The sequence below is a fragment of the Akebia trifoliata genome, chromosome 1 (assembly GCF_017979445.1).
Source record: "Akebia trifoliata isolate Shusen 1 chromosome 1, ASM1797944v1, whole genome shotgun sequence".
In the NCBI taxonomy this organism is placed as follows: Eukaryota; Viridiplantae; Streptophyta; class Magnoliopsida; order Ranunculales; family Lardizabalaceae; genus Akebia; species Akebia trifoliata.
In genome coordinates this window covers 7,608,813-7,635,744 of record NC_141375.1, presented here as the reverse complement: position 1 = coordinate 7,635,744, position 26,932 = coordinate 7,608,813, and the positions used below count along the sequence as shown (strand labels likewise).

The window sequence follows — 26,932 nt, the reverse complement described above, 5'->3', positions numbered from 1 at the left end:
GGGCGAAATTGGTTTTAAGGACAACGACTTCTCCATGCCTCAAGTCACCGATAAGTTCTTCCAATTTTTTCATGATCTTGATATTATTTTGTTGGTTTATAATCTACTATTTCAACAACACAAAACCAGAACCAGAATTTACAACAATCTTAAAACTAATTTTGTCTATATTTTATTTCTGATTTTACACTTTAAAAGATGAATTTCAAACCCGAACATGTGAAACCTGATTTGTTGAAACCAGAACCGTTTAATGGAAAATTTTACCAAAGATGAAGCTAGAAGATGTTTTTCCTTGAAGCCCAAAATGTTTTATTTGTTTTGAAAGGAGACAAACTGAAAGGAACAGATCCCAACCTGTAAAACTAGAACAAAGCAAATGGGATTTGTATAAATTACATTTTATCTTGTCTTGTAAACACCCTGTATGACATTTACTATGTATGAGACATTTAGAGAATTGTGGGGAGCTTTAGAGAAAAAATATATAATTGAAAATACAGGGGTTAAAAAATATGTAGTGAAAACATTTTTAAAGTTTTTAATTGTCAATGGGAAGTCGATCATAGACCAAGTGAATGAGTTTCAGAACATTGTTTATGAGTTAACTTATAAAGGCATTAAATTGCCAGAATAGTTTGTAGTGTCATCTCTGATTGAGAAACTTCCAGAAAGCTGGAATGAATATAAGACTAATTTGAGGCAAAAAAAAAAAAAAAAAAAAAAGATAAATCCCTTGAAGACCTCATTGTCTTACATCAACATAGAAGAAACTAGTAAACAAACAGAGAAAAATATTAAGGTGAAACAATTTGTCACCAAAGCCAATCTTGTAGAATGAGACTCTTGACTATCTAGGTTCAAACCTAAGAAAGTGTTTAAAAAGGAAGGAGCAAGAACAAAGAATAATGTTGGCTTCAAGAAGCCAAAAAGCAGTTGTTTCGTGTGTGGTAAACTTGATCATCATGCAGCTGAATGCAGATTCAGGAAGACCAAGGAAAAATCGAAAGGAAACCATGTGAATCTGACAGAAATAGATGATGACACAATAATTGCAGTTATCTCAGAAGTCAGTTTTGTGAAAAATTCAAAGGAGTGGACTGTTGACACTAGTGCTACGAGACACGTATGTGGAAACAGGGAGATGTTTACCTCCTACAATCCTATGGGAGACAAAGTAATCTATTTAGGAGACTCTAGGACATCTCAAGTTGTTGGAAAAGGCAAAGTGGTCATTAAGCTAATTTCTAGGAAGACGCTAGTACTCATTGATGTCTTACACGTTCCTGCAATTAGAAGAAACCTTGTATCTAGTTCTCTCTTGAACAAAGTTGGTGTCAAACTTGTATTTGAGTTGAATAAACTTGTTTTGACCAAAAATGGGGTATTTCTAGGAAAGGGGTATTGCAATGGGGGTTTGTTTGTACTCAATGTTATAAATGAAAATGCATCTTCTACTTACCTTGTTGAGTCAATTTCGGTATGCCATACTAGACTAAGTCACACCATTATAAGAAAATTGAAGAAATAAAAAAACTTAGGTATTTTACCCAATTTAGAAACTAAGGAATTAGATAAATGCGAGATTTGTGTAGAATCAATATTTACACATAAGCCACACTATAGCATATCAAAAGTCTCTTTAGAACTTCTTAGTCTTACTCATAGTGATCTTGGAGATTTTAGAAATCTTGAGTCTAGAAGAGGTAAAAGATATTACATTATTTTTATAGATCATTATTCTAAATTTACAAGTCTATCTTCTTAGACGTAAAAATAAAGTAGAAGATATGTTTTGGAAATATAAAAATGAAGTAGAAAATAAATTAGATAAGAAGATTAAGAGAATAAGATCTGATTGAGGAGGAGAATATGATTCTAATCTCCTCAGTCAATTTTGTGAACAAAATGGCATTATACATGAAGTCATGCCTCCATACTCACCTGAGTCAAATGGAATAGCGGAAAGGAAGAATAGATCTCTTAAGGAAATGTTAAATGCATTACTTATCAACTTTGGAATACCAAGTAACATGTGGGGAGATGCTATTTTGACTATAAGTCACATTCCTAATAGATTTCCTTAGAAGAAATTAGGAAAAACTCCTTATGAGCTTTGGAAAGACTATGCACCTAATTTAAGTTACCTAAAAGTATGGGGATGTCTATGTAAGGTAGGACTCCCAAAAACCAAAAAGAGAAAGATAGGACCTAAAACAGTTGATTGTACATTTTTAGGATACTCTGAAAATAGTATTTCATATAGATTATTAACCTTAAGATCTAATGAAGATAATGTTGATAGCAATGTCATCATTGAAGCTAGGGATGCTGAATTTTTAGAGGATATTTTTCCAATGAAGGTTAAAGCCTTTTTAAACTCTAAAAACAAAGGAAAAATGATGAAAGGAAGAGAAAAACCAGTCCTTGAATCTTTTCCTAAAAAGATAGATCCTACTGAGGTTATAAAAAAATAGAATCTAAAAAGAGTAAAAGAGTTAGAAAAGAAATCAATCTAAGAGATGATTTCTATACTTATGTAATTGATGATGATCTGTTATCTTATCAAAAAGCGATGACATCTCCTGATGTTGTTCTTTGGAAAGAAGCTATTAACAATGAATTAAAGTCAATTATGTTAAACCATACTTGAGAATTAGTGGAGTTACTCAAAGGCACCAAACCTATCGGATGCAAATGGGTATTTAAAAAGAAATTAAGATCAGATAGATCAATAGATAAGTTTAAAGCGAGGTTGGTCGTCAAAGGATTTAGACAGAAGGAAGGGATCGATTATTTTGACACATACTCTCCAGTTACTAGGATTGCTACTGTTAGAGTATTAGTAGCCTTAGCTTCAATTTACAAACTAGTTATTCATCAAATAAATGTCAAACGGCATTCTTAAATGGTGATTTAGAAGAAGAAATTTATATGGAACAGCCCGAAGGATGTGTGGTACCTGGCCAAGAGAATAAAGTGTGTAGGTTAGTAAAATCCTTATATAGATAAAACAAACACCTTAACAATAGTAAGAGAAGTTTGATTCTATACTAAAGTCTAGTGGATATATCTTTAATGATTGTGTTAGGTGTGTGTATAGTAAATTTAATGACAAGACTGGTGTAATCATTTGCTTATACGTAGATGATCTGTTGATTTTGAGAACAAATCTAAAAATAGTTGAGGAAACTAAATCTTTCCTAAATTCCAAATTTGAGATGAAGGATTTAGGAGAAACTGATGTCATGTTAGGGATTAAAATAACTAGAAAAGATGAAGGATTTGTATTGTCTTAAAGCCACTATATAGAAAAAGTTTTAAAGAAGTTTTGACACTTTGAGAGTGTACCTGTATTGACTCCTTTAGATCTAAACATGAAATTAAAAAGAATAGAAATGATAGTGTGTCACAAAAAGAATATGCTAGGATCATAAGAAGTTAAATGTATTTGATGAACTATACTCGTCCAGATATAGCTTTTATCCTGGGAATGTTAAGTAAGTTCATTAGTAATCCTAGTGGAAACCATTAGACAGCATTGGTAAGAGTTCTAAGATATTTGAGAGGAATCATGGACATGGGCTTACATTTTAGTGGAAGCCCAAATGTGTTAGAAGGGTACAGTAATCCGAACTAGATCTCAAAATCTGATGAATCCAAGTCCACTAATGAATATCTTTTCACACTAGGTGGAGAAATTGTCTCTTAGAAATCATCCAAGCAGACATATATGGCTAAATCTACACTGAAATCAGAGTTCATTGCATTAGCATTAGTTGGAATTGAGCCTAAATGGCTGAGAAACCTATTAATAGGTATTCCTTTATGGGAGAAATCAATGCCATCAATATTTATTCATTGTGATAGCCAAGCTGCTATCGCCAAGGCTAAAAACCATATATATAATGGTAAGAGTAGACACATTCGTCTTAGACATAATGTGGTCAAGCAATTGTTAATGGATGGAGTAATTGCTATTGATTTTGTGGGGTTAGAAAGCAACTTAGCAGATCAGTTAACGAAACCTTCAACTAGAGGGTTAGTAAGTAAATCATCGAGGGGAATGGGACTAATGTCTATGTAAATAATTAGTCTGTGATGAAAACCCAATTTACATGAATGGAGATCCCAAGAAATAGATTCAATGGGTAATAAAAAGTCACTGAACTAATTGGTGAAGCACTAACATAAAAGAGTTAATAAACTTTTTGTCCATTTCCTATGGTGCTAAGTAGTGCTTATCTATGACGAGTAAAAGATGAACACAAGTTCTTGATAAAGTCCATTGCCTTCTAGGGTAGTGTGCAATAGTCATAGAACAAACTTGGTAGACTTACCTATATGAATGTGGGAGTGGGGCCACTTCCTATTAATACTATAGCAAGTATTCTAAAGCAATCATGAAAAAACCAAGATTCAACACATGGCCAAAAAATGTCAAATCATAAGAACTCGATCAGTCTTAGAAAGAAAGATATGTATGATATGATAGTTAACTTATACAAAAGGAAAAAGGTTAAGTAACCTAGTTACACTAAGTTCCTGTGAGTTCTGTCTATTTGTATTAAGTGTCGATTAAGTCCAAAAGACATTGAAACTAGGTACCCGGTATTTCACCTTGTATGAGCAACGCTTCCTTCTCTTCTTACTATGAATCTGTGAGGGATTATTGTAAAATTCATAGTTTTATTCATCTATTTTGTTAAGTACAATGTTTGAACTCAAGACCTCTTGAGTGTTGTTTGTAAAGTGTAAAGATTTCCTTAATTGGTAAAACATAAACTAATGAATCTCTTTGCTTTCTTAGTTATGAGCGTTGTAGAGACAACTCTTCAAATCTTTAGTCCCACATCGGAAAAATACAAGATAGTTTTCAACTTATAAATGATCCCTCTCTTTCTATTGTTTGAGTGTGAGTGAGAAAAAGAATGAGCCTCGTATGCACATGGGGACCCAAGGCATCGTGGGACTGTAGCCCATTTAATGTGCTGGCCGTTTAGTTTCTCTAACATTCAGAAACAGGAGGCAGTTTCTCTAACATTCAGAAATAGGTGGCTTCTCCATGCCTTAGTCACCGATAAGTTCTCCAATTTCTTCATGATCTTGATATTATTCTATTGGTAATAATCCACTATTTCAACAACACAAACCAGAATCAGAATTTACAACAAACCATAGTGACCCATTCTAGTACAAAAGCTGAATATCAGTCCATGGCCTCTATAGCTGCCGATTAACATGGATGGCCTCTATGAGATATATGTGTCTATCTCTCAAAGCCTCCAATTTTTCACTGTGACAATATTAGTGCCCTTGATATGATGGTAAACCTGGTTTTTCATGGATGAACAAAGCATATTGAATTGGATTTTCATTATGCTCGAGAGAAAGTTGCACTAGGTACCCTTATCACTCTGTTCGTGCCTTCAACGAACCAAGTTGTTGATATACTCGCCAAGCCTCTCTCTAAAGCTCAATTCTTCTCATTACGAGTCAACCTGGGCCTTTGTCCTAATCCTCGGTCTAGTTTGAGGGGGGATGATAGTGAGTCCACACAAAAGCCCATAAAGAAGGATAGAAAAGTTGGGACTCTTAGTCAACCAACCATGAATGAGTCCGTCCACCTAACAAGTCCTTCCACTCACAATCCTTAAATTTAAGGAAAGCAAGTTCTCAGCACTCTAGAAGTCAACCAAGGACTCAGTCGTTCAACATCAAAATTCCTTGAATCAAGGAGTACGAATCAAGGACTGTTACAAACAGCCATCAAGCCAATCTCATCTTGTGTCTTTCAATATGTTTTTTTGTAGATAGAATAGAATCCTTTATTCTAGGAAATATACTAACATCTATTTCTTTTCAAGGAAACGTCTCACTTTGTCATCTATATATATATATATATATATATACATATGAATCAAACACTCAAGAACTCACCATTTGAGTTTGAGTTTTCTCAAATATATTTTTAGAACTAAGTTGCACATTTATGTTGTGAACTTCACAAATTACAATTCATCAACTTCTGGCCCAAATGACTATTGAATTTTACCCAAACAAGATATTTGATTAAGTAGCATTTGATGATAGATGAGAACTTTTTTTGATTGACTTGTTTTCTTAGGTATTTTAGTTCTTTTGTTTTGGATCATGTATGAATGTCTCTATCGACAAGCATCATGCCTTGTTGATCTCTTATAGATGTACAATTTCAACAAAAGTTTTAGTGTTCCTAAAACTAGGAGCTGTTCATGACTGCTTGATATTTGGTGTAATTTTATATATCAAATTCTTTAACAAAATGTAATATAGTCTAATTAAGAACCCAAACTAAGGAATAGACATGTTTAAAATAGTAGAACGAACTTAAAGAGAAGTTGTCATGCTTAACAAGACCAATTCACCCGCCAGTCTGAATATCTGCCCATGTGATCTCCCATTTAACAATCTTATCAGACCCTGCAGAAATACCCTCATTATGAGAATAACTTCCAATGACTGCATTCTTCTATCACCAACAGAGAATCGGCTGCAAATAGCATCAAAAACTCATATTTTTTTCAAATGGAATTGTTCTAATCATTCTTAATGAATTAATAACATGCACCATGCCCATAGAACTAAAAAGAGATACTGTAAGAGAAATGAAGATATATTATCAAGGAAAATACTAGCCTCAACGAGGTTTAAGGCTCTCTATCAAACAAATGTCTGAGATGGGAGGATAACCCTTGGGAATTTCCAAATGAAATTGATCGCTAAGAAACATACAGCCCTGGGAAACCTATACTGTTCCTCCGCCCAGCCGATGTTACGTTGTTTAAGGTTAGAAAAGTCTAATAATAAACTCCATAAACTTTTAGTAAAATAAATATGTAAAAGAATGTTCAAGAATGAAGACCACTCTATTATTTAAAGAAGCTGACCATCAAATGAACCACAGAGATGAGAGGGGAAACGTAACGTTTGACAACGAGCATCAAGATGAAAATTAGATGCAAGAAAAAAACTTAGTTCAATTTTTTTTTTTAAATCTGTTTTTTGGGGGGAGTAAACACGAGGAGTTTCTTGAATATTTTCAAAATAAAATTCAGATTTTTGTGGTTTAATTTTTTTTTTTTCTTAAGTTAGATTTTGGGGATTTTTGTGTATATACGGTTTCGTCCCACATTGCTCACAAGTGAAAAAGCGGTGTACCTTATAAGAAGCCAACATAGTTAGTTGTATTTGTGTCACACCTTTAAGATTTTGATCTGGTGCTTTGAGGTGGTGCGCATGTGCACGCGCACGCACATATTGCAAAAAGGCAACAGGGTGTTTAGGGGCATTGGGCATTTTGAAGCAAACTTTGCACATGCATCGTGCGAAAAAGCGACTGGGCAGGTCGCATTGGACGTTTTGAGGTACACTTTGCACTTCGTACAACGCATCGTTGTAAGAAGTTGAAGAGCCTTAAAGTTTTCAAGATACGAAAACATCCAACGGTTGAGGTTGATCTATTACGTGTGATGGATCGGGTACGATCTGCACCGCATGATCACGTTAGTATCCAATCAAATACAATGGATCAAAGTAGTACCTGATCGAGAACTATCAAGTGCGTTGGATCAAGTTAGTACCCGATCAGAATCGATCAAGTGTGTTGATTCATCATTGACATTCAATCAGAGACACTCGGATCCATTAGATCAAGTGGCAACCGATTGAACGCGATCAAAACTATTAGATCACTCAGATTCAACTAATAGGTATTAATTAAAAGGCATGAGACGCATACCTTCGATAGGGTGAAATCTGAGATCAAACACAATCGAACGGCTATTGAACCAAGAGACATTAAATCATGGCTCTTGGTCAACATGCACAAAAATAGCTATAAAAAGCTAACCAGAAATCAAATTTCTTCACTGAAAATTTCTGTGTTTTTCTTTTTCAAAGCTTAAGTACTTGCCATCATCAGGTTCTAATTTTTTCGAGTATTCTAGATTAAATCGGATTGTACATATTCCGATTTAATAATTCCAGTATAGACTTCTTTGTATCCAGAAGGCATTTGATCGTGTTGACCCTTTGTGTACTGTGGTTCTAACCAATAGGAGAATATTCTAAAAAGAAATCGAATTTGATTCAAGCCTTGAAGTCCTAAAAATCTTCTTCATCGAATTCTTTCAGTTCACCAAGATCTTTCCAACAATTTTAGACAAATATCTTTCTGGTTCAATGGAGGCTTCGACTTTTCATTCTCTTCAACTTATGAATCAACATCTACCTCGTCTTAACCATTTTGATGGACAACACTTCACCCAATGGCAACAAAAAGTGTTGTTCTTCCTCTCTAATTTGAACATTGCCTATGGTCTAGAAGATGACTAGGAAGTCATTCCTAATGCTACTCCAGAAAATATCATTGAATTAAAAAAGAGACACAAGAAACAATAACTGAACAACTTTCTGTGCAAAAATCATATTCTCAATGCACTCTCCAACTCGATTTATGATATCTATCGTACTACCAACTTGGCCAAGGAACTGTGGAAAGCTCTGACAAATAAGTGCAAAATTGAAGAGGCAAGTAACCAAAAATTTATGATTAGTAATTGTTTTGATTTTAATATGTCCAACGTCAAACTGGTTCTATCTCAAGTACATGAACTACAATTGCTCATTGGAAATCTTAGAATTGTAGGAATTGATCTTCCAAAAGATTTTCAAGTAGGGGCTATCATTTCTCAACTTCCCAAATCCTAGAAAGGTTACAAGAAAAAGATGAAATATAAGGAGAAGTACACATTGGAATGTTACAGTGTCACCTTCGTATAGAAGAAGATGCCCGTAATAGGAAACATAAAAATGACCAAACAGAGAACCAAAGTGAACATGGTTGAAGGTGATGAATCCAAGAAAACTGATTATAAGTTAAAACCTAAGAAGTCTTCCTCTTTAAAGAAGAAAATTGACAAGAACAAGAAAAAGAACAGCAAATGTTTCTACTACTATAAGCTTGGTTATTATGCACGAGAATGCCGACATTGAAAGAAACAATTCAAGAAAGAGGCAAATACAGTAGTGCTTGAGGATGCAATGATTGCAATTATTTCCTATGCTCGTTTACTAGTAAATGTTGTATCAAACAGCAATGGTTGGTAGGTTGACATTGGAGCAACATAACATTTCTGTAATGATAGGAGTCTTTACATAAATTATGTAATTTGTGGAGAAGGTGCAAAAGTGAAGATGGCTAACAATGTATTTTCCAACATTTTCGGTATTGGGTCAATAAAACTTAAATTCACTTCTAGGATGACTCTATCTTGTTATTGTCTTCCATGTTCTAGATATCACTAAGAAAGTTTGCAAATTAATTAAATCTATTTATAGTTTAAATCGAGCTCAGCTTCAATGGCATGAAAATTTGACAAAATAGTCTTGTCTCATGATTTCAAAGTTAATGACACTGATAAATGCATTTATTGCAAATTTGATAATAATGTTGGTGTCATTATTTGTCTCTATGTTAATGACATGTTAATCTTTGGAACTAATCTTGATTGTGTGGAAGAAACCAAAGGGTTTCTATCAATTAATTTTGATATGAAGGATTTAGGGGAGACTGACATAATGCTAGGAATTAAAATTCTAAGAAAGGGTAATGCAATGGTTTTATCTTAATCTCATTATATTGAGACAATTCTAAAGAAATATGGTCATTTTAATCATAAACCAGCCATTACCCCAATGGGTTCTAGTATCAAGTTAATAAAGAACACCGGTTGTCTTAACCTTAACTAAAATACACCAGTGTTATTGGGAGTCTTATGTATGTTATGCATTGCACAAGATCTAACATTGCACACATAGTAGATGTGTTATGTCGTTTTACTAATAATCCAAGTACCGAGCATTGAAATGTTGTATCTAGAATTTTAAGGTACTTGAAAGGGGACTTTAAACTATGGACTACATTATCAATGATATCCAAATGTACTCAAAAAGTATATTGATGCAAGTTGGAATAATGTAGAGTTCAATTCAAAGTCAACAACTGGCTGGATCTTTACATTAAGAGTTGTTATTTCTTGGACATCTAAGAAGCTCACTTACATTACGGACTCTACCATGATATCAGAGATGATAGCATTGGCAGATTCATGTAAAGAGGCAAAGTGGCATAAGAATCTATTAATAGATATACCATTATGGAAAAAAGCTCACTCTAGCTATAATGATCAACTGTGATAGCTAGGCAACATTGTACAATGTTAAAAACAAAACATATAATGGAAAATCAAGGCATAATTTTGTGAGATAATTACTCAAAAATGGAGTAATTATAGTCAACTATGTGGAATCCAATAAAAATTTAACGAATCCTTTAACTAAAGAACTTCCAAGAGATATGATATCTAAAATTTTTAAAGGAATAGGGCTAAGGTATATAAAATAAATCAATCACCTTTGATAGGAATCCAACCTTTGTCTTGAAAAAGATAGATAAAGTTCAATGGGTACAAACAAGTCAAATGAGTGGTTTAACAAGACACTAGAACTAAGTTTACCCCATGTCCTATATTTAGTGTTGGTTTTTGCAATAAAAGGGATAGATGCAAATCCTTAATAAGTCCTAAAATCTCTAATAGCGACTCGCAAAATTACTCCAATGTCAACATACCTATATGAGTGAGGAAATCAAGTCGTTTCCTATGAAAACTAGATCGTTTCTAAAAACGCTCATGAAAATAGGATATAACACATGGTCATTAATGTGGAAAGTAGATATAACTCTCAACCTCATGAAGAAAAGTAAGTATGTAGAATCCGACTCATCTCTAAGGGTCTTTGGTTCAAGACAAGTTCATCACAAAACTCTGGTTATTTATACTAGTTGAAAATTCAAATCCAAAAGATAGCTCTCATCTATATACTAATCTCTACAATGATGCCATTTTTTATAAACCGATGTAATTGTTTAAACATTCTTTAGTTGTAAGAACTATGGAAGCTTGATCCCTACTTGGGTACGTAAGCAGCCACCTAAGTGGTATAGCTATTTTAATAATATATATTTATTTATTTTTTAAAGTATTATTTATATTTTGAAATAGTAGGGATTTGTTGAATATTTTCAAAATAAAATCCAGATTTTTATGGTTTAATTTTTTTTTTTCTCAAGTTAGATTTTGGAGATTTTTGTGTATATACGATTTAGTTTCACATTGCTCACAAGTGAGAAAGTGGTGTACCTCATAAAAAGAAGTCAATATAGTTAGTTGTATTTGTGTCACATCTTTAAGGCTTCAATTCGATGCTTCGAGGTGGTGTGAAGCACCACTCACACATGCGCATTGTGCGAAAGGCGATTGGGCATTTAAGGCGCTTTGAGGCACACTTTGCACTTCGCACATATGCATCGCGAGGAGCTGGGGAACCTTAAAGTTTTCAGGATAAAAAAACATCCAATGGTTGTGCTTGATCCATCACGTGTGATGGATTGGGTGCGATCTGCACCGCACGATCATGTTAATATCCGATTGAGAACCGATCGGATACAATGGATCAAAATAATACTTGATCAAGAGAGATCAAGAGCGTTGGATCAAGTTAGTACCCGATCAAAATCGATCAGGTGTGTTGATTCATAATTGATATCCGATCACAGATGATTGGATCCATTAGATCAAGTGACAATCAATCGGACGCGAACAGAACCATTAGATCACACTAATTCAACTAATAGGTGTTGATTAAAAGGAATGAGACGCATACCTTCGATAGGGTGCAATATGGATCATTAGATCTGAGATCAAACACAATCCAAACGACTATTGAATTAAAAGACATTAAATCATGACTCTTGGTCAATAGACACAAAAATGGTCATAAAAAGTCAACCAGAAATCAAATTTCTTCACTGAAAATTTCTGTGTTTTCTTTTTCCCTTAGCATCGTAAGCTTCTAATTTTTTCGAATGTTCTAGATTAAATCATATTGTAAATATTCCAATTTAATAATCCCAGTGTAGACTTCTCTGTATCCTAAAAGCATTTATTCGTTGACCCTTTGTGCACTGTGGTTCTAACCAATAGGGGGAATATTTGTCTAAAAGTGATCAAATTTGATTCGAGCCTTGAAGTCCTAAAAATCTCCTTCATCGAATTCTTTTAGTTCACCAAGATCTTTCCAACAGAGTTCCCATGAGGACACACACCCTAGTAATACTCTCACCCAATTCAGCTCAAGTTGGAAGTCTATACTCAATAAAGTTAATTTCATGACTCATGAGTCATTGGAGTCAAGAACATATTTTATAATATTTAATAAATAAATAACATTTGAAATTATAATTATTTTCTTTTTTTAATTTGATAATAGAAAACTTTAAATATAACACACATAACTCAAGCAACAATTTTCAAACTATCCAATAAAATATATGAATTCCTGAATTAACTAACTTGGTAGGCAAATCAAAGCTTTTCGTGTTTGCGTGCCAATAGTAAAAAAGATGGATTAATTGTATGAATCCTACTAAAATCTATATAAAACAAAAAATAAAAAGAAAGAAAAGAAAAATGCATACCATCTGCGCCCTGTTCGTGAATACTGCAGTTAAGGCCAAATTCAGTGTTTACTGATAAACCATCTATGTTGTGTTCTTGAATACAGTGATTGAGGTCAGGTCTAGTGCCCATCATTAGATAACCCACGCTGAGGACCTCACCAACACTATCAATTGTTGGACAACCCGTGCTATTATTTGTTGGATGATACATGTCGTAGTGGAAGCCAAATCTACTCCTGGGGTTGAAGGAATGTGTACCATTGGTATGTCAATGGTAAGCCTTAAAGCTTAGAAAATATTTTCATTGCTAGGCCACATTTCTATCCCATATTTCAATAATTAAAAAGGTTTACTAAATTTTTTGGCTGAAATTAGAGAAGCAATCTGCAAAGAAGAGAACATATTCACCATACAAAAAAAAAAATTAAAAATAATAATCACTTAACTACCCTCCACAAGAAGAGAACAAGATCAATAAAATACTAATTAAGAACCTACAAAGCACAGAACCCAATAGTTCTTAGTTCCAGTAAGAAAACTAAAAGAAATATATTTTAGGGAAATTTTATCTACATGCCACTAAACTCTAACGGCCCTCCAAAATTTTTAAAGATTTAAAAATAAAATTTTTAAAGGGCACCTCATGCTTATTTCTTTTTCTATTTTTCTTTTTCATCTTCTTTCTTCTCCATCTTCAACACATCTTCTCTGGTGACCAAGATGCCTGAAATTGCAGGGCTCAACACTGCTGATAACACCAATAATTGGAATCGAAATCTAATCGAAAAAGAAATATGAAAAATAGTGAATCTTTAGTGGGAATCCCCTTCAACAATATGTTTAAATGTTGATTTAGATCATACTTCTCATCCTTAAACCCCTCTCTTCATTCCTTCTTCTTTATTCAATATGTATCTCACATTAATACAAATCTCAAAAATGCATATATGACACACAAGTCATATATTACTCCCACTCAGTTTGTCAAAAGTACAAATCTAACATGTTGAAGCTCATATCAAGAGTGCACATTTAACACAAATTCTATTTTCATTTTTTATTTTGGCTATCAAAGCTCATTCAATTGATATTATATTTAAACAATGGATACAACCCATTTTAGGTTAGATTCTTTTTAAATTGATATGAATGCAAGCACCACATATGGATGCAATTCAAAGTTGTATATTTATTTCATTATGTAATTTTATATGTCTTTAATTGTAGATTTCTAATTCTTATATACAAGAGCTCAACCCAGAACATACAAATTTCAACGTAACAAAATACTTTGCCATTGATATATTTAATCTATGTTCAATGTTATTTTTTTTCATTCTAACTTATCATTTATATGTAAGACTAATGCTATGTTATTTGATTGTAGATCTTTTACTTTGGTAATGAATTTATTGATTTGTGTCGACGAATTTGAAAAAAAGTGAGGACAATTGTTGTCATTAAAAAATCAAACAACTTGGGAAGAACTCCTCGAATCAACTTTGGTTGTGAAAGAGGTAGGAAATTTAGAGATCACAGGAAGAGAAAATTTGAGAAGTCTACTCGCAGGCGCATTGGGACAAAACTATGCGATTGTCTATGTTCACTTAAACGAGTGAAACTTCCGAAAGACGATAAATTTTTGGTATAGACATGTAGTCCACACAAGCATTCCGAGTTTTTTTTGTATACAAATATATATTGACATATTTACAACTTTGATAGTACAAATGTATTTATGTTGTTTATTTTGTACTTCAAATACATTCAATGATGCCCACTCTTTACATGAGCTTTGATAGCCAAAATAAAAATGAAAGTAAACAGAAGTCAGGTGTCCACTTTTGACATGGGCTTCTAGAATAAAAAATGATATTTGTCATATGTGCACTTCTGACATAGATGGAAGCATATCAGATGTCCACTTTTAACATCGACTTCTTGAATAAAATATGATATGTGTCATATGTACACTTTTGACATGGCCTTCACAATGTCAAATGTGCACTTTTGACATAATCTTCACAATGTCAGATGTCCACTTTTGACATTGATCCAAGCATATCAAATGTCCAATTTTGTTACAATCAATAGAGATGACCATGCGGAATGAAATGAGACTATAAAACTTGGTCATGCTCCTACTGAGAAAATGAGGATATACAAACACTCATGGATCAAAACATTGGTCATTAACCATGCATTATTAAATTAAAATAAGTAATACAAACACAATAAAATAATTCATACACACTCATGGATACAAACATTTACCAAATCCACTATTACATCAGATATTAAAATGAGTCAAACATTGTTTGAGTACATTGACAATCTCCTTACATTCTTAAGTTAATATTAGTTGTACAAGCATTCTACATGCCATCATCACTAGTTGAATCATTGTCTCTATCCACATGATGTTTGGATCGAATTTCTTTGTCTACATCATGCTCGTAATCTTCATCATCTTTTGACAGAGTAAATGATATATGCTCTAGATGTAGGAGGTTGTGTTTTATTTTTGTTTGTCATTATCATGGAATTCATCTCTTGCACTATAATATGATTCTTTTAGCAATTCCAATGCTTTATCTCTATTCACGGGTTGTATCAAGTAAAAAATAAATAAATGTTAAATCATTAAATATTTATATTAAAAATAAATAAATATTTCATATAAAACATGATCAAATCAAAATAATTTTCCAAATGTAGCTAAGAGCAGCATACTTTGTACATGTAATGAATTGAACACAAGTTTAAAGGTTAAAGCAAGTTCGTTTCAATAAATGGTGATTGATGACTTTGGTTCACTACCTTTTGTTTATTAAGCTGGGTTAAGTTTGCTTCAATTACCCAAATTCATATAAAACAAAGCACCCTTAATTCTCATTTCAGTATTATATATGTGCACAGAGAGTGAGATAGACTGCAAAACATTATGAGGTCACTTGGGTCTCATGAAAGACTAGCTAGTGATGAGAGTAGGCTTTAACGGCTCATGTATCTCGTAAATTAGTCATTCAGACATTTTATCAAACACTTCATGTGCAAAACATGTAAACTAAAACCAATAAAAATACAACTCATAAATCTAAAAGGGGAATTTTCCAAATAAGATCACTCTAAATGGCATTGTTTACTTAGATAGTTAATTTCTACAAGATTACCTTAGCTTCGTTGTGAATAAAAATTGATGAAGAACTTTCGAGTAGAAACGCCAAGGAGTCGAAATCGAAAGTCGCCGAAATCAATGGAGTCGGAATCCCAAGTCGCAAGGTTCGACAAGTTACAAGCGTGCAGAACAAGAGATGCTGGTTTTTTGTTGAGTTATTGTTGTGCACCCTTAAAGATTGGAGTGCTCTTGACAGATAATTAAATACTTAAGGTGCCCAAAGAAATTAGAGAGCCCTTAAACTTTAGTGGCATGCAGATAAAATTTCCCTGCAAGTAATTAAAAAAATTTAATTTAAAGATATACTAAAATATCATTTTAGCCATAATAAGATATGTAGAACCAGAAGAGGTCTTTAGGAGAACAGAGGCCAACTCAAACGTAGGCTGCTTTCACGTTGAAGATGTTTGGTGGGGAAAGTACATTTTCTAAGCAGTTCTTACTCTTAGAAGCCAACTTAGAATTAAAGTAGAATGGTCTTTGTGTCATGGTTTTTAAACTCGTCCGAGACCGAGATGTATCGCCCGCGTTAACTCGGTATTGGAGCTGACCAAGACCAACTCACAAAATCATTTTATATCGAGTTTTACATCTCACGTTTAATTTTTTGAGTTGTCTCACGAGACATCTCAAATTTATCGGAAAACTCGTCCGAGACGACTCGGTATCAGAGCTGAATGAGATGAGACGCAATACCAGTTAAAAAACCATGCTTTGTATTGACTAAACATCCTAAATGAGGAAAGTGACGGTAGCACCAGGGGAAATTACTTAGTAGACCTTGCGGTAGGGATGTGTTTCTAAATGCAGCCTGAGTTCTGCGGTGATATCTTCTTGGCAATACAGTTAGTAAAATAATTTTTTCTTAACGTCCTTCATCCCATTAAAACATGTAATTCGAATGATAGAAATTGTTGACGATTTGAATCATCAATCCTGATGATTCATGTTGAAATGTCTTGATCAACTATTATTGCAACAAGGTTATCGATCTTGACAAATGTTGAATACAAAGATTCATATTCATTTCGAGATCAACACCGGTTGAAGAAGATCAACCTCAATGATTTGAATTGTCAATCTCAGCAATTTAAATAATTGATCTCACCAATTGAAAGGGGTGCATTAAGAAAGAATTTGCTAGATGAACCATGAATTATCAAGGTCCCCATGGAAAAATTAGAGGGCATTTAGAATGAAATCCCTCCTTCAGCTTCATTAAATAACATTCAAAATCAATCTTTTATTGAAACTCACAAATTGCTCTTCAATAGCTTTCATGAAATCCTTAACCTTAGCATATTTGAGATTGAATCTATAATGATCTTTTTGACATTATAATTAATGAACTTTTTTAACTTTAAATTCATGCAATTAGATCATTCCCACTGGCTGTTACAAGATTCTATCTATTGGCATACATGATTCCATGGGCATAGGTGATTCATCCATACGAAGTGCCAGGCCCAACTTTCACAAAACCCAATGTTAGAAATTTCTCCTTCAGATGCAAAAGAGAAGTTATATGCACTACTAACAGATGAGTCAGAAACAACTACAAATAAATAACAAAGAAAACTTTATTAAATGATTAAACTATTACATAAATGACTTTTTTAAGAAACTCTTTTTTGAGATAGATTCATTTGCTTCAATCTCCCCTTCTCTTGAAGACACATGGTTAAAAGTTCATTGATTGACCATTTGTCCTTGTGCATTTTATAAAAACTCTTAAATGGCTCATATTCGGCAGGTAGAGAGTTGAGTATGAAACGAATGAGAAATGATTCTGGAATCTTAACTTCTAAAGATTTAAGCTGAGCTGCAATATTTTTCATTTCCGTGATATGCTCACGCATACCCTTAGTATCATCATATTTCATAGTCAACAAATTATTTATTAGGACATTGGCTTGTGGCTTATCAAAACTCACAAATTTCTCTTCAATCGCTTGCACGAAATCTTTAACTTTATCATATTCTGGGATTGAATCTCTAATACTCTTACTGACATGAGCCTTGATGAATGTTAAACTTGAGCGGTTAGATTCCTCCCAACGATCATATAAGGCTCTATCAGCTTCTGTACATGATTCTGTTGGTAGAGGTGGTTCGTCCATACGAAGTGCCAAACCAAAGTTCATACACCCCAATGTCAAGAGAAATTTCTCCTTCCATTCCCAAAAGTTGTCACCATTCAAAAATGGAAGACGTGATAATGCATTATGCATGAATTGAGTAGAAGTACCTGCAAATCAATAACCAAACGAAATTTACAATTATGCAAAGAAATATTTAGCTTTGATCTCAAATTTAACCAATCTTTAAATTTGGTAGTAAATCAACACATTATTGTAACATTCGTGTGGATCAAGACTGCAACATGTACCAGGCTTGCTTAATACCTTATAATAAGATTAGTGTCTTTGATGGTAACTAACCATTTATCCAAAAATCATTTGATGTTAGGGAAGGCAACATTTATCATTAAATGAGAATCACGAGGACAAGTGGGGTATGCCACTATTGGAGAGTGGATGAAAACTAACACTCACCCTCCCTCACCTATATGAGTGAAAAGATTTGAACCCATGAACTCTTTGAATCAAAGCTTTGATACCATGATAACTAACCATTAACCCCAAAACCAATTGATGTTAGGGAAGACATCTTCTATTGTTATATGAGTGTCATAGGGGACAAGTGGGATATGCCTCTACCTGAGAGTGGAGGAAAACTAACACTCAACATTTGACACCAAAAATGCAGAGAGTCGTACATGCAAGACTAAAGAATCCTCATTGCTTTTCATGACTTATTTGCAACCTATGATGTCATTATTCTTATACGAAATAATAACCATTATGATTCATGTGGTTAACTACACTCAAGAAGTTTTCACCACTCTTAAGTCTTTTAGATGTTCTATTGATGTATGATAAAATGGGGTCTTCTATTCAAAATTAATTTACTGGTGAATATTATGTTGGAAACTTTATTTAGGTTTTCAATTTCTAAAGGTTTTTAATAAATAAAATTTATTTTATGATCCAACGAAAATTTTGGTTTCCTAGGAGGGTTTGGATTAGTCGTTTAAAAGGACACAACGGTCAAAATTGGAAGACTAATTAGCAATTGGTTGTTTCCGATTTTAATGGGTAGGTGGCTTCCCAATTTTAATGGGTAAGTCTTCCTTAATCTATGATGGGTGGCTTAGGAAGGTCAAAAATTTATAAAGAGTGGAGGCCATTCCCACCCTAAGCACGTTCAAGTTCACATTTACGTTTTCATGTACGGTTTGTGGAAGTTACCCCATCTATTTCAAACGTAATGCAAGAGCGTGAGTAGTGCACCACTGTTATTTGATTAACTTGTGTTGCAAGGTTGAAGAACAAAAGGGTACAAGAGGGTACATAGCTACTGAAATTTTTATTAAAGCGCAAGGGATTCAAATTCAATCTCTCTTTGGGACTATCCTTTACTTTAGCGATGGTTGATCTAAGATTTAGAAGTTGTTTAATAGTCGGATATTTACTTGTAATTTGAAACGTTGAAACCTCTTTATACCCCACTCTCTATCTATAATTCTCTCTAATACCCCACGCTTATACCTCCAATATCTCTCTCCATCTCTATGTAATTTACTTTAACTTGTACGTGTCATGGATTGTGGAACCCGATAGTACTGGTCATTAAAGAGGAACCACTACGTGAAAACTGAAAAATTCAACAGAAAAAATTGATAGGCCAAGGCCGAAGGATTTTAGAAACTGAATTTTGACGGTCTAGGACTGTCGAAATTCTTGATGTTCCCAGATTTGATGGCTTAGAGTTGTTGAATTTCTCTCATACTTCATTAATTTGACAGTTTCGACCCGTCAAAAACAAAAATTTGAAATTGAAAATTTTGACGCCAATTTGACCCCTTTGTCAATCAAATTTTATGAAATTTGACGGCCCAAGACAGTCAAATTTGGGCTTTTTTCACATTGTGAATTGTTAATCGATTTATAAAATAGTACTAAACTTGATCCTAAGTCAAGAAGGTGTACGTCTATTGGATATGGAATTAATGATTTGTGTTACTGATTTTGGGATGCTGTAAATCGAAAAATCATTAAGAGCAAAGATGTCATATTCAATGAAAATGTTATGCATAAGCATAAATTAGAACTACAAAAGGAGAAGGAAGAAAACAGTAAGTTTTCAGTACTTGAGATTTCTAATGAAAATGTTATGGAACCTCATGATGAAAATCTACAAGTAAAACCCTAGACTCCTCTCCCTGAGAGGAGATCAAGTAGTGTTATCAGACCCCAATACGTTATTCACCTTCTCTACATTATTTGGTGTTGACTGATAATGGTGAACCGAAATGCTATGAAGAGACTATACAAGTTGGCATCAGGAAAAAGTGGGAGCAAGCTATGGATGATGAAATGGATTCTCATTCATCAAATCAAACATGGGATCTGGTTCAATTACCCAAAACCAATGATGCCTTGCATAATAAGTGAGTTTATAGAGTGAAAGAAGAACATGATGGTTCTAAGTGATACAAGGCCAGGTTGGTTCTTAAGAGTTTTCAACAGAAGGCATTTATTGATTATTCTAAAACTATTTCTCATGTTATTAAGGTATCAACTATTAGAGTAGTTTTGAGTTTTGTGGTTGTAGAAGATTTACATTGAGAATAGTTTGATATAAAAACTACTTTTCTTCATCATAATTTAGAAGAGGATATTTACGTGTGTCAACCACAGGGATACGTTGTATCTGGGAAGGAGAATATGGTATGTAAACTCATGAAGAGTTTATATGATTTGAAGCAACCCCCTAGACAAAGGTATAAAAAATTTGATAGCTTCATGTTTGTTAATGGTTTTAACAGATGCCATGCTGACCATTGTTGTTATTTTAAGAAGATTAAATTTTCTAATCTCATATTGTTCTTTTATGTAGATAATATACTTGTTGCAGGGTCAAGCATGAATGAGATTTTGAATATCAAGGAACAATTGTCAAAGGAGTTTGCAATGAAGGATTTGGGTACTGCAAAAAAAAATTCTTTGTATGCGAATCAATAGAGACGAAGAAAATAGGAAGTTGAAGTTTCCATACACTGAGTATGTTTCAAAGGCACTCAAGAGGTTCGATACGGAAGGTGTTAAGCCAGTTAGACGGTTCACGTGGTCTAACAATCAAGAGATTTTCAGGATGTCTAGAATTGACAGATTTTTAGTAGGTGGCAGGTGGGAGGGGAAGTTTGACGCCGTGTTTCACACCACTACCCCTAGCCCAGTTTCAGATCATTTCCCTATACTTTTGGAGGCGGGTCACCCCATAACCAAACCAATGCCATTTAGATTTGAGAACATGTGGCTCATTCATCCTAACTTCTCGGCCTTAGTCAAAGATTGGTGGAATGAGAGTCCAACCTTAGGAAACCCAGGGAATGCATTTAAGAATAAGTTCAAGTACATGAAAGAGAAGTTGAAGATATGGAATAAAGAGGTGCTAGGGAAGATTGAGGTAAAGACGATAATCCTTACAAAATTGAGATTCTGGATGCCAAAGAGGAAGTGGGCGATTTGAGGACAGATGATAGGATTACCAGAACAGAGCTAAAATTGGAATTTCAAAAAGTATCTTTGATGGAGGAGATTAGTTGGAGACAAAAATCTAGAATCAAATGGTTGAAAGAAGGGGGCAACAACACAAAATTTTTGCACAAAATGACAAACTATCATAGAAGAAGTAATCAAATTGTTAAATTTTCTTTGGAGGGATTTGTGGTAGAAGGAGAAAAGAAGATTAGGGGAATCTGAGTGAGGTACTACAAGATTAGAAAATCATGTGTGCTGAGATTTTCTAGAGTATATGATGTGTAGAATGGGTTTCGGTAAGAAGTGGATTGGTTGGATTATGAAGTGTATAACCTCGGTTTCCTATTCCATTTTAATCAACAGGAGCCTGGCAGGTTTCTTTAGGGGATCGAGGGGTTTAAGGCAAGGTGATCCTTTATCTCCTTTTTTTTTCTTATTGTGACCAAGGCCTTAAGTAGATTATTCAAAAGAGTTGTGGACATTGGCAAGCTCTTAGGGTTTATAGTGAATACTGAAGGGGCCAATAATCTCCCATTTCCAGTTCGCTGACGACACCTTAGTATTCTTGGACCATTCAAAAGACCAAGTGAGACTCCTACGTGTGTTACTAAGCTGCTTTAAGGCAATCTCTGGCCTTCATATCAATTTGCAGAAAATTAAAATCTTTGGGGTTGGGGTTGTTGATGATCTCTCGATGTTAGCAACTATCTTGGGGTGTTCTAGTGATAATCTGTCATCGTCTTATTTTGGTCTCCCTTTAGGAGCGATGTATAGCAATAAGAGCATTTGGGACGGGGTCATCAGTAGAATGGAAAAGAAGTTGAGTGTGTGGAAAGCGAGATATCTTTCGAAAGGGGGTAAGATGACTTTGATCAAAAGCACACTATCTAGCATTCCCATCTATTTCCTTTCCTTTTTCTCAATGCCTAAGTTGGTAGAGATCCACATGGAAAAACTTATGAAATTTTTTTTGTAGAAAGATAAAAATGGAGGAAAGAAGTATCATTTGATTAATTGGAAGTTGATTTGCACCCTTAAAAGAAATGGAAGTCTAGGGATTCAAGGTCTTAGACTTACAAATAGAGCTCTATTAGGGAAATGACTTTAAAGGTACCATGAAAAGAGGGATAGTTTGTGGAGGAGAGTTGTTACTCCTAAGTTTAGTGAAAAAAGGTTTGGGTGGTATTGCGGGGAAGCCAAGGGGTCTTATGGTTGTAGTGTTTGAAATGATATTCTCAAGGTTGTTGATGATTTTACAAGAGAGATCGATTTCAAAGTAGGCTTAGGGGGCAGGGTGAGGTTTTGGGAAGATAGGTGTGCGGTAATTCGACTCTATCAATTCAATACCTATTTTTGTATGCTTATTCTCTTAAAAGGAATTGCATGATTAAGCATTGCCTGATTCGTAACGATATCATTTTTCTTAGGATCTGGGTTTTAGGAGAAATTTCAATGATTGGGAGATAACCGTGGTAACATCTCTCCCAAATCTCATGAATGAAGTCGAAATCATAGAGAATGATCAGGACATGAGGGAATGAGTCAAAATGAGGGATAGGAGATTCACTATTCGTTCCTTTTACAAAGCCATTCTTCTAAGGTCGGAGAATTCTTTTCCAGTATCTCTCATTTGGTTTTCTCTTGTCCCTTGTAAAATTTCCTTCTTTGTTTGGCATGCTTCCCTATGGAGGATTCTTAGTTTGGCTAAGTTTATTTCTTGTGGGTGGATCACTCCTAATTTTTGTCCTCTTTGTAAGAGCGATGGAGAATCTGTGGATCACACCCTTCTTTACTACTCTTTCTCCCGAGGTCTTTGGTCGTCTTTCATGTCTTTGTTTCATATGTGTTGAGTTTTCCTGAATAACTTCTTTTTTATGTTAGAAGGCTAGGCTTTCAACGTCTTTTCTCATAGAAAAAGGCACCTTTGGGCTATCCCTCTTTCGACCATAGCTTGGGTCTTTGGAAAAAGATAAAAACAAGGTATTCCGAAGCAAGGAGAACAATTCACATACGGAGTATATGGAGATTTTAGGTTTGCTAATTTTTTTTGGCAAAGTTAAGTAAGGACTTCTCCGGATTTTCGTTTGAGGACTTTGTTTTTTGATAGAATAACTTATATAACTAGCAAGGTCTTGTTTTTGTCTTTCCTATTTTTGCTTTCTTATTTGAGGCTCTCTCGACCCCCTTTGTATATCTTTCTTTTGATATTTATAAAATCTTTATACTTATCCAAAAAAAAATTCAAATAAATTTAACCGCAATTATTTTTATCTAAATTTTTTTTACGGTCGGATATGATATTCATCCTATCCAACCCGATTATCTGTTTATCCAAATTTAATACAGTAAATTCAAAATAAAATATATGTATAACCCAAAATTAAGATTTACCCATCATCTTCACAATGAGGTATACATATCCGCCTCGGATATCCGCTTAAAATTTGGGTCAAGTCAAATAAGGATATCATTTGAAAATGTGAATAGATTGTTGGCTATGGATATCCTTAGCATAAGTGGGTACAAAATCGGAGATGGACAACATGATATAGAGTTGGATAAGGATATGGAAATAACTTCATTCGACCCCTTGGCAGCCCTAGTTACAGATGATAGTTACCATCTTGACAACAGAATTAGAGTATGTCGCCACAAAGGAAACTTGCAAGGAAATGTTATAGTTACAAGGTTTCATGAAATAATTAGGTAAGGAGCAAGAAAATTCCAAATAGGTTAGACCTTGGTGTGAATCCAACCACATCAATTTGTGGCATCCATAAACATGATCTGATACAACAGGGTTATAATGGAAAATATTCTAAGAGCTTTAAAAGGAATGGGGAAAAAAACGATCTAATTTTTACCGGTTAATTTTAGTTTTAAATTTAGGAGTTTGGTAGCCATCCATTTTCAATACATTCAATCAAACTTAAAAGGGATTCTTTTATGAATTTTGTTCTTTTGGATCAGTGTTTTTGTACAAAATCTAGAAGTCTGTGGTGTTGGACTGCCAATTTCATAATCCATGTAGACCCAATGAACCTTAGTAAGATTTGAAATCTTACCAAGTTAGTCATTCTAACCTGATTGATAAAGTAATGTTTGCTAAGCTAACATTCTTGATAAAGTAGGATAAATCCCTCAAAAAAAAAAAAAAAATTTAAATAAAGAAGGGGGCGACCAATGTAAGCCACATCAATCTCTCAAGGAAACGAGTCTCACATACCTGTATTGTGCTCCTGAGCTCTATGATCACGGCCGATTATGCTGAGATCTTGACGACTATTATTGGTTACAAGTCCGCTATTGGTCTCACGATCGAGATTGAGCCCTTGACCACTTTTATTGGATACCAATTCGCTACTGGTCTCACGATCGAGATCAAGATCGAGCTCCTGGACAGTGTATCTATGGAGGAAGTCGCTGTTGGGTGCTGGACGATCTATGTCGACCTCCTGACTGTTGGAGTTGAGGTTAAATTCGCTGTTGGGCTCTGGACGATCTATGTCTACCTCCTGACTGTTGGAGTTGAGGTTAAATTCGCTATTAGTCCCTTGATGATCTATGGATTCCTGAATACTCTTGTTCCTGTCGAATCCACTGTTGGTCGATGCACCATGAGTATTTTGATCCATATTAATTACCTGCACAATCATCAATATTACGAGTCATAACAACAGATACGAAAAAAATAAATAAATAAAGGAAGTACAACAAAGAAATTTAAACTGTTTAAATTCAATATAATTCCAAGAGAGCATTCTTCAATTGTAATTTACCTTTTAAGATATATATGCAGAAGCAAATAAGATATCGTTTTAAGGAAGAAAAAGAGAGAGATCTGATGAACTGTAACAGCAGCAATTTGATTTTCTGGTTAATATTATTATTTATTTATTTATTTATTTTGAATTGTGGTAATCTAACTACCCACGTGGCAAACTCAATCGATTACACGTCATGACGTGACATGTTTGAAACAGTAGATCTGCGCTCCTCCAGATACACCTTTTCACTTCCCCGTAAACAAATGTATTTCGAGAGAACCGTGTCTGTCGATGAGTGCAGACAATTCAAATGTATCCTCAAGTCATGACTTGCTTGATTCATACGAAATTGATCCAGTTGACTACAGTATATAGATCTTAAGGAAAAATTACTTACAAGGACTTTGACGGAGGGACTGTTTCTAAATAATCCCTTAGTTTTAATATTTCTCTTAATAATCTATTTAGTGTAAAAAATATATATATATTTATAATATTTATAATCGGTCCACGAGCCTCACTCCTCACATTGCTCACTGTAGAAATGCTGAATGTACCTTAAATTTTTAAACTCATCATTTTCATAAAAATTAAAAAAATTTAAATTTTAAACATCCTAATCGAAATTCTAAAATTTTATTTTGACATTAAAGATATAAGAAAGAAGAAGAAATCATTTTTACAGATTTTTTTAAGCATTTTGAAGATATATGTAAATTATGATTTTTTTTTAATTTTTACTCCATTTCTTAAATGGAAATAAATCAAAGTGGATTCTTTTATTTGAAATCATCTAAACAAGTTATCATGTTAAATTTTTAATTAATTTTTTCACTTTTTATTTTTTTTATCGGAAAATCTAGAAAAAAATGAAAAAGAATGGATTTTACAACATCAAATTCGACAATTTAAAAAATTATCCAGTTCAGCAATAAAAATTGTTGAAGTCAACAATAAAAAGCAATGATCGACCTTGACAATAAATAACATGAGATCATTAACAGAAAAAAAAAAAAAAAAAAAAAAAAAGTTAAATAAATGAATTCTCAAAGTTACCGTCCAGAATTGAAGGACTATTAAGTAATTTTCCATAGATGTCAACTTTTTCTTTGAGAAAATTATCTAGTGGACCCTCTCATAGAGAGGTGCTTTAAATGCACCATAAATTTTTTCTTCTTAATGTCCCCTCACCCCTGTTAAACGTATAAAAGAAACGAATGGTTGAAATCGATGAATTACATATCAATGAGAAAAAGTTAGACCATCTAGACAATTCATGTTCAAGCGCCAAGAGGCAAGAATGACGACTCATAATTGTTGATCACAATAATTGCAACATTTCAATCTTGATGACTGGATCCAAGGTAGATCTCAAATATTTGAATTGCAAATCTTGACGGATTAAATCATCAATCTAATCGATTGAAAGTGATGAGGGGATACTAAGAAGAGTGTTGATAATCATACTTAGGCACATGGCAATACAATTGACTTCAGTGACGTGATAGGTTCGGAAATCGTAGATGTACTCTTCTCAAGATACACAATTACGATCTCCTGTAAAAAAATGTTCAATTTTGTATTTCAAAGAGAGACCATCTACGATTTTTGAGTCTGTCATGTCAAGCAAGTTGATTGAGTATGCCACGTGCACTACAAAATTTTAGATATTTAACAGGGGTCAAAAATTATCGCAAATTACAAAAATACCACTGTTATTATCAATAGCAATGGCCAAGGGAAATGCCGGTATTCTTAGTACAGCTAAAAGCCATATGGACCCTTATAATGACGGTCAAAAACCGCCACTAATTAATTG

The 26,932-nt window shown here is 33.9% G+C and overlaps 1 protein-coding gene across 5 annotated transcripts; it reads right to left on the bottom strand.

Annotated features, from left to right (window-relative positions):
- Nucleotides 1-12,986: 12,986 nt before the first annotated feature.
- LOC147410610 (uncharacterized) lies at nt 12,987-25,228 on the bottom strand. 5 transcript variants are annotated; one of them, XR_015177112.1, is made up of 3 exons: nt 24,573-25,111; nt 15,736-17,988; nt 12,987-13,339 (listed from the first exon to the last, which is right to left on the bottom strand). XR_015177112.1 is itself a non-coding variant. In XM_086437506.1 (3 exons), exons 2-3 carry the CDS (start codon nt 24,979-24,981, stop codon nt 17,357-17,359), a joined length of 1,041 nt encoding a protein of 346 aa, XP_086293632.1. In that variant the 5' UTR covers nt 24,982-24,990; nt 25,126-25,228; the 3' UTR covers nt 16,914-17,356. The 5 variants fall into 5 exon arrangements, 1 of the variants encoding a protein (XP_086293632.1); XR_015177113.1 differs by having other exon boundaries at nt 12,987-13,310; XR_015177114.1 differs by having other exon boundaries at nt 12,987-13,307.
- Between the last annotated feature and the right edge of the window lie 1,704 nt (nt 25,229-26,932).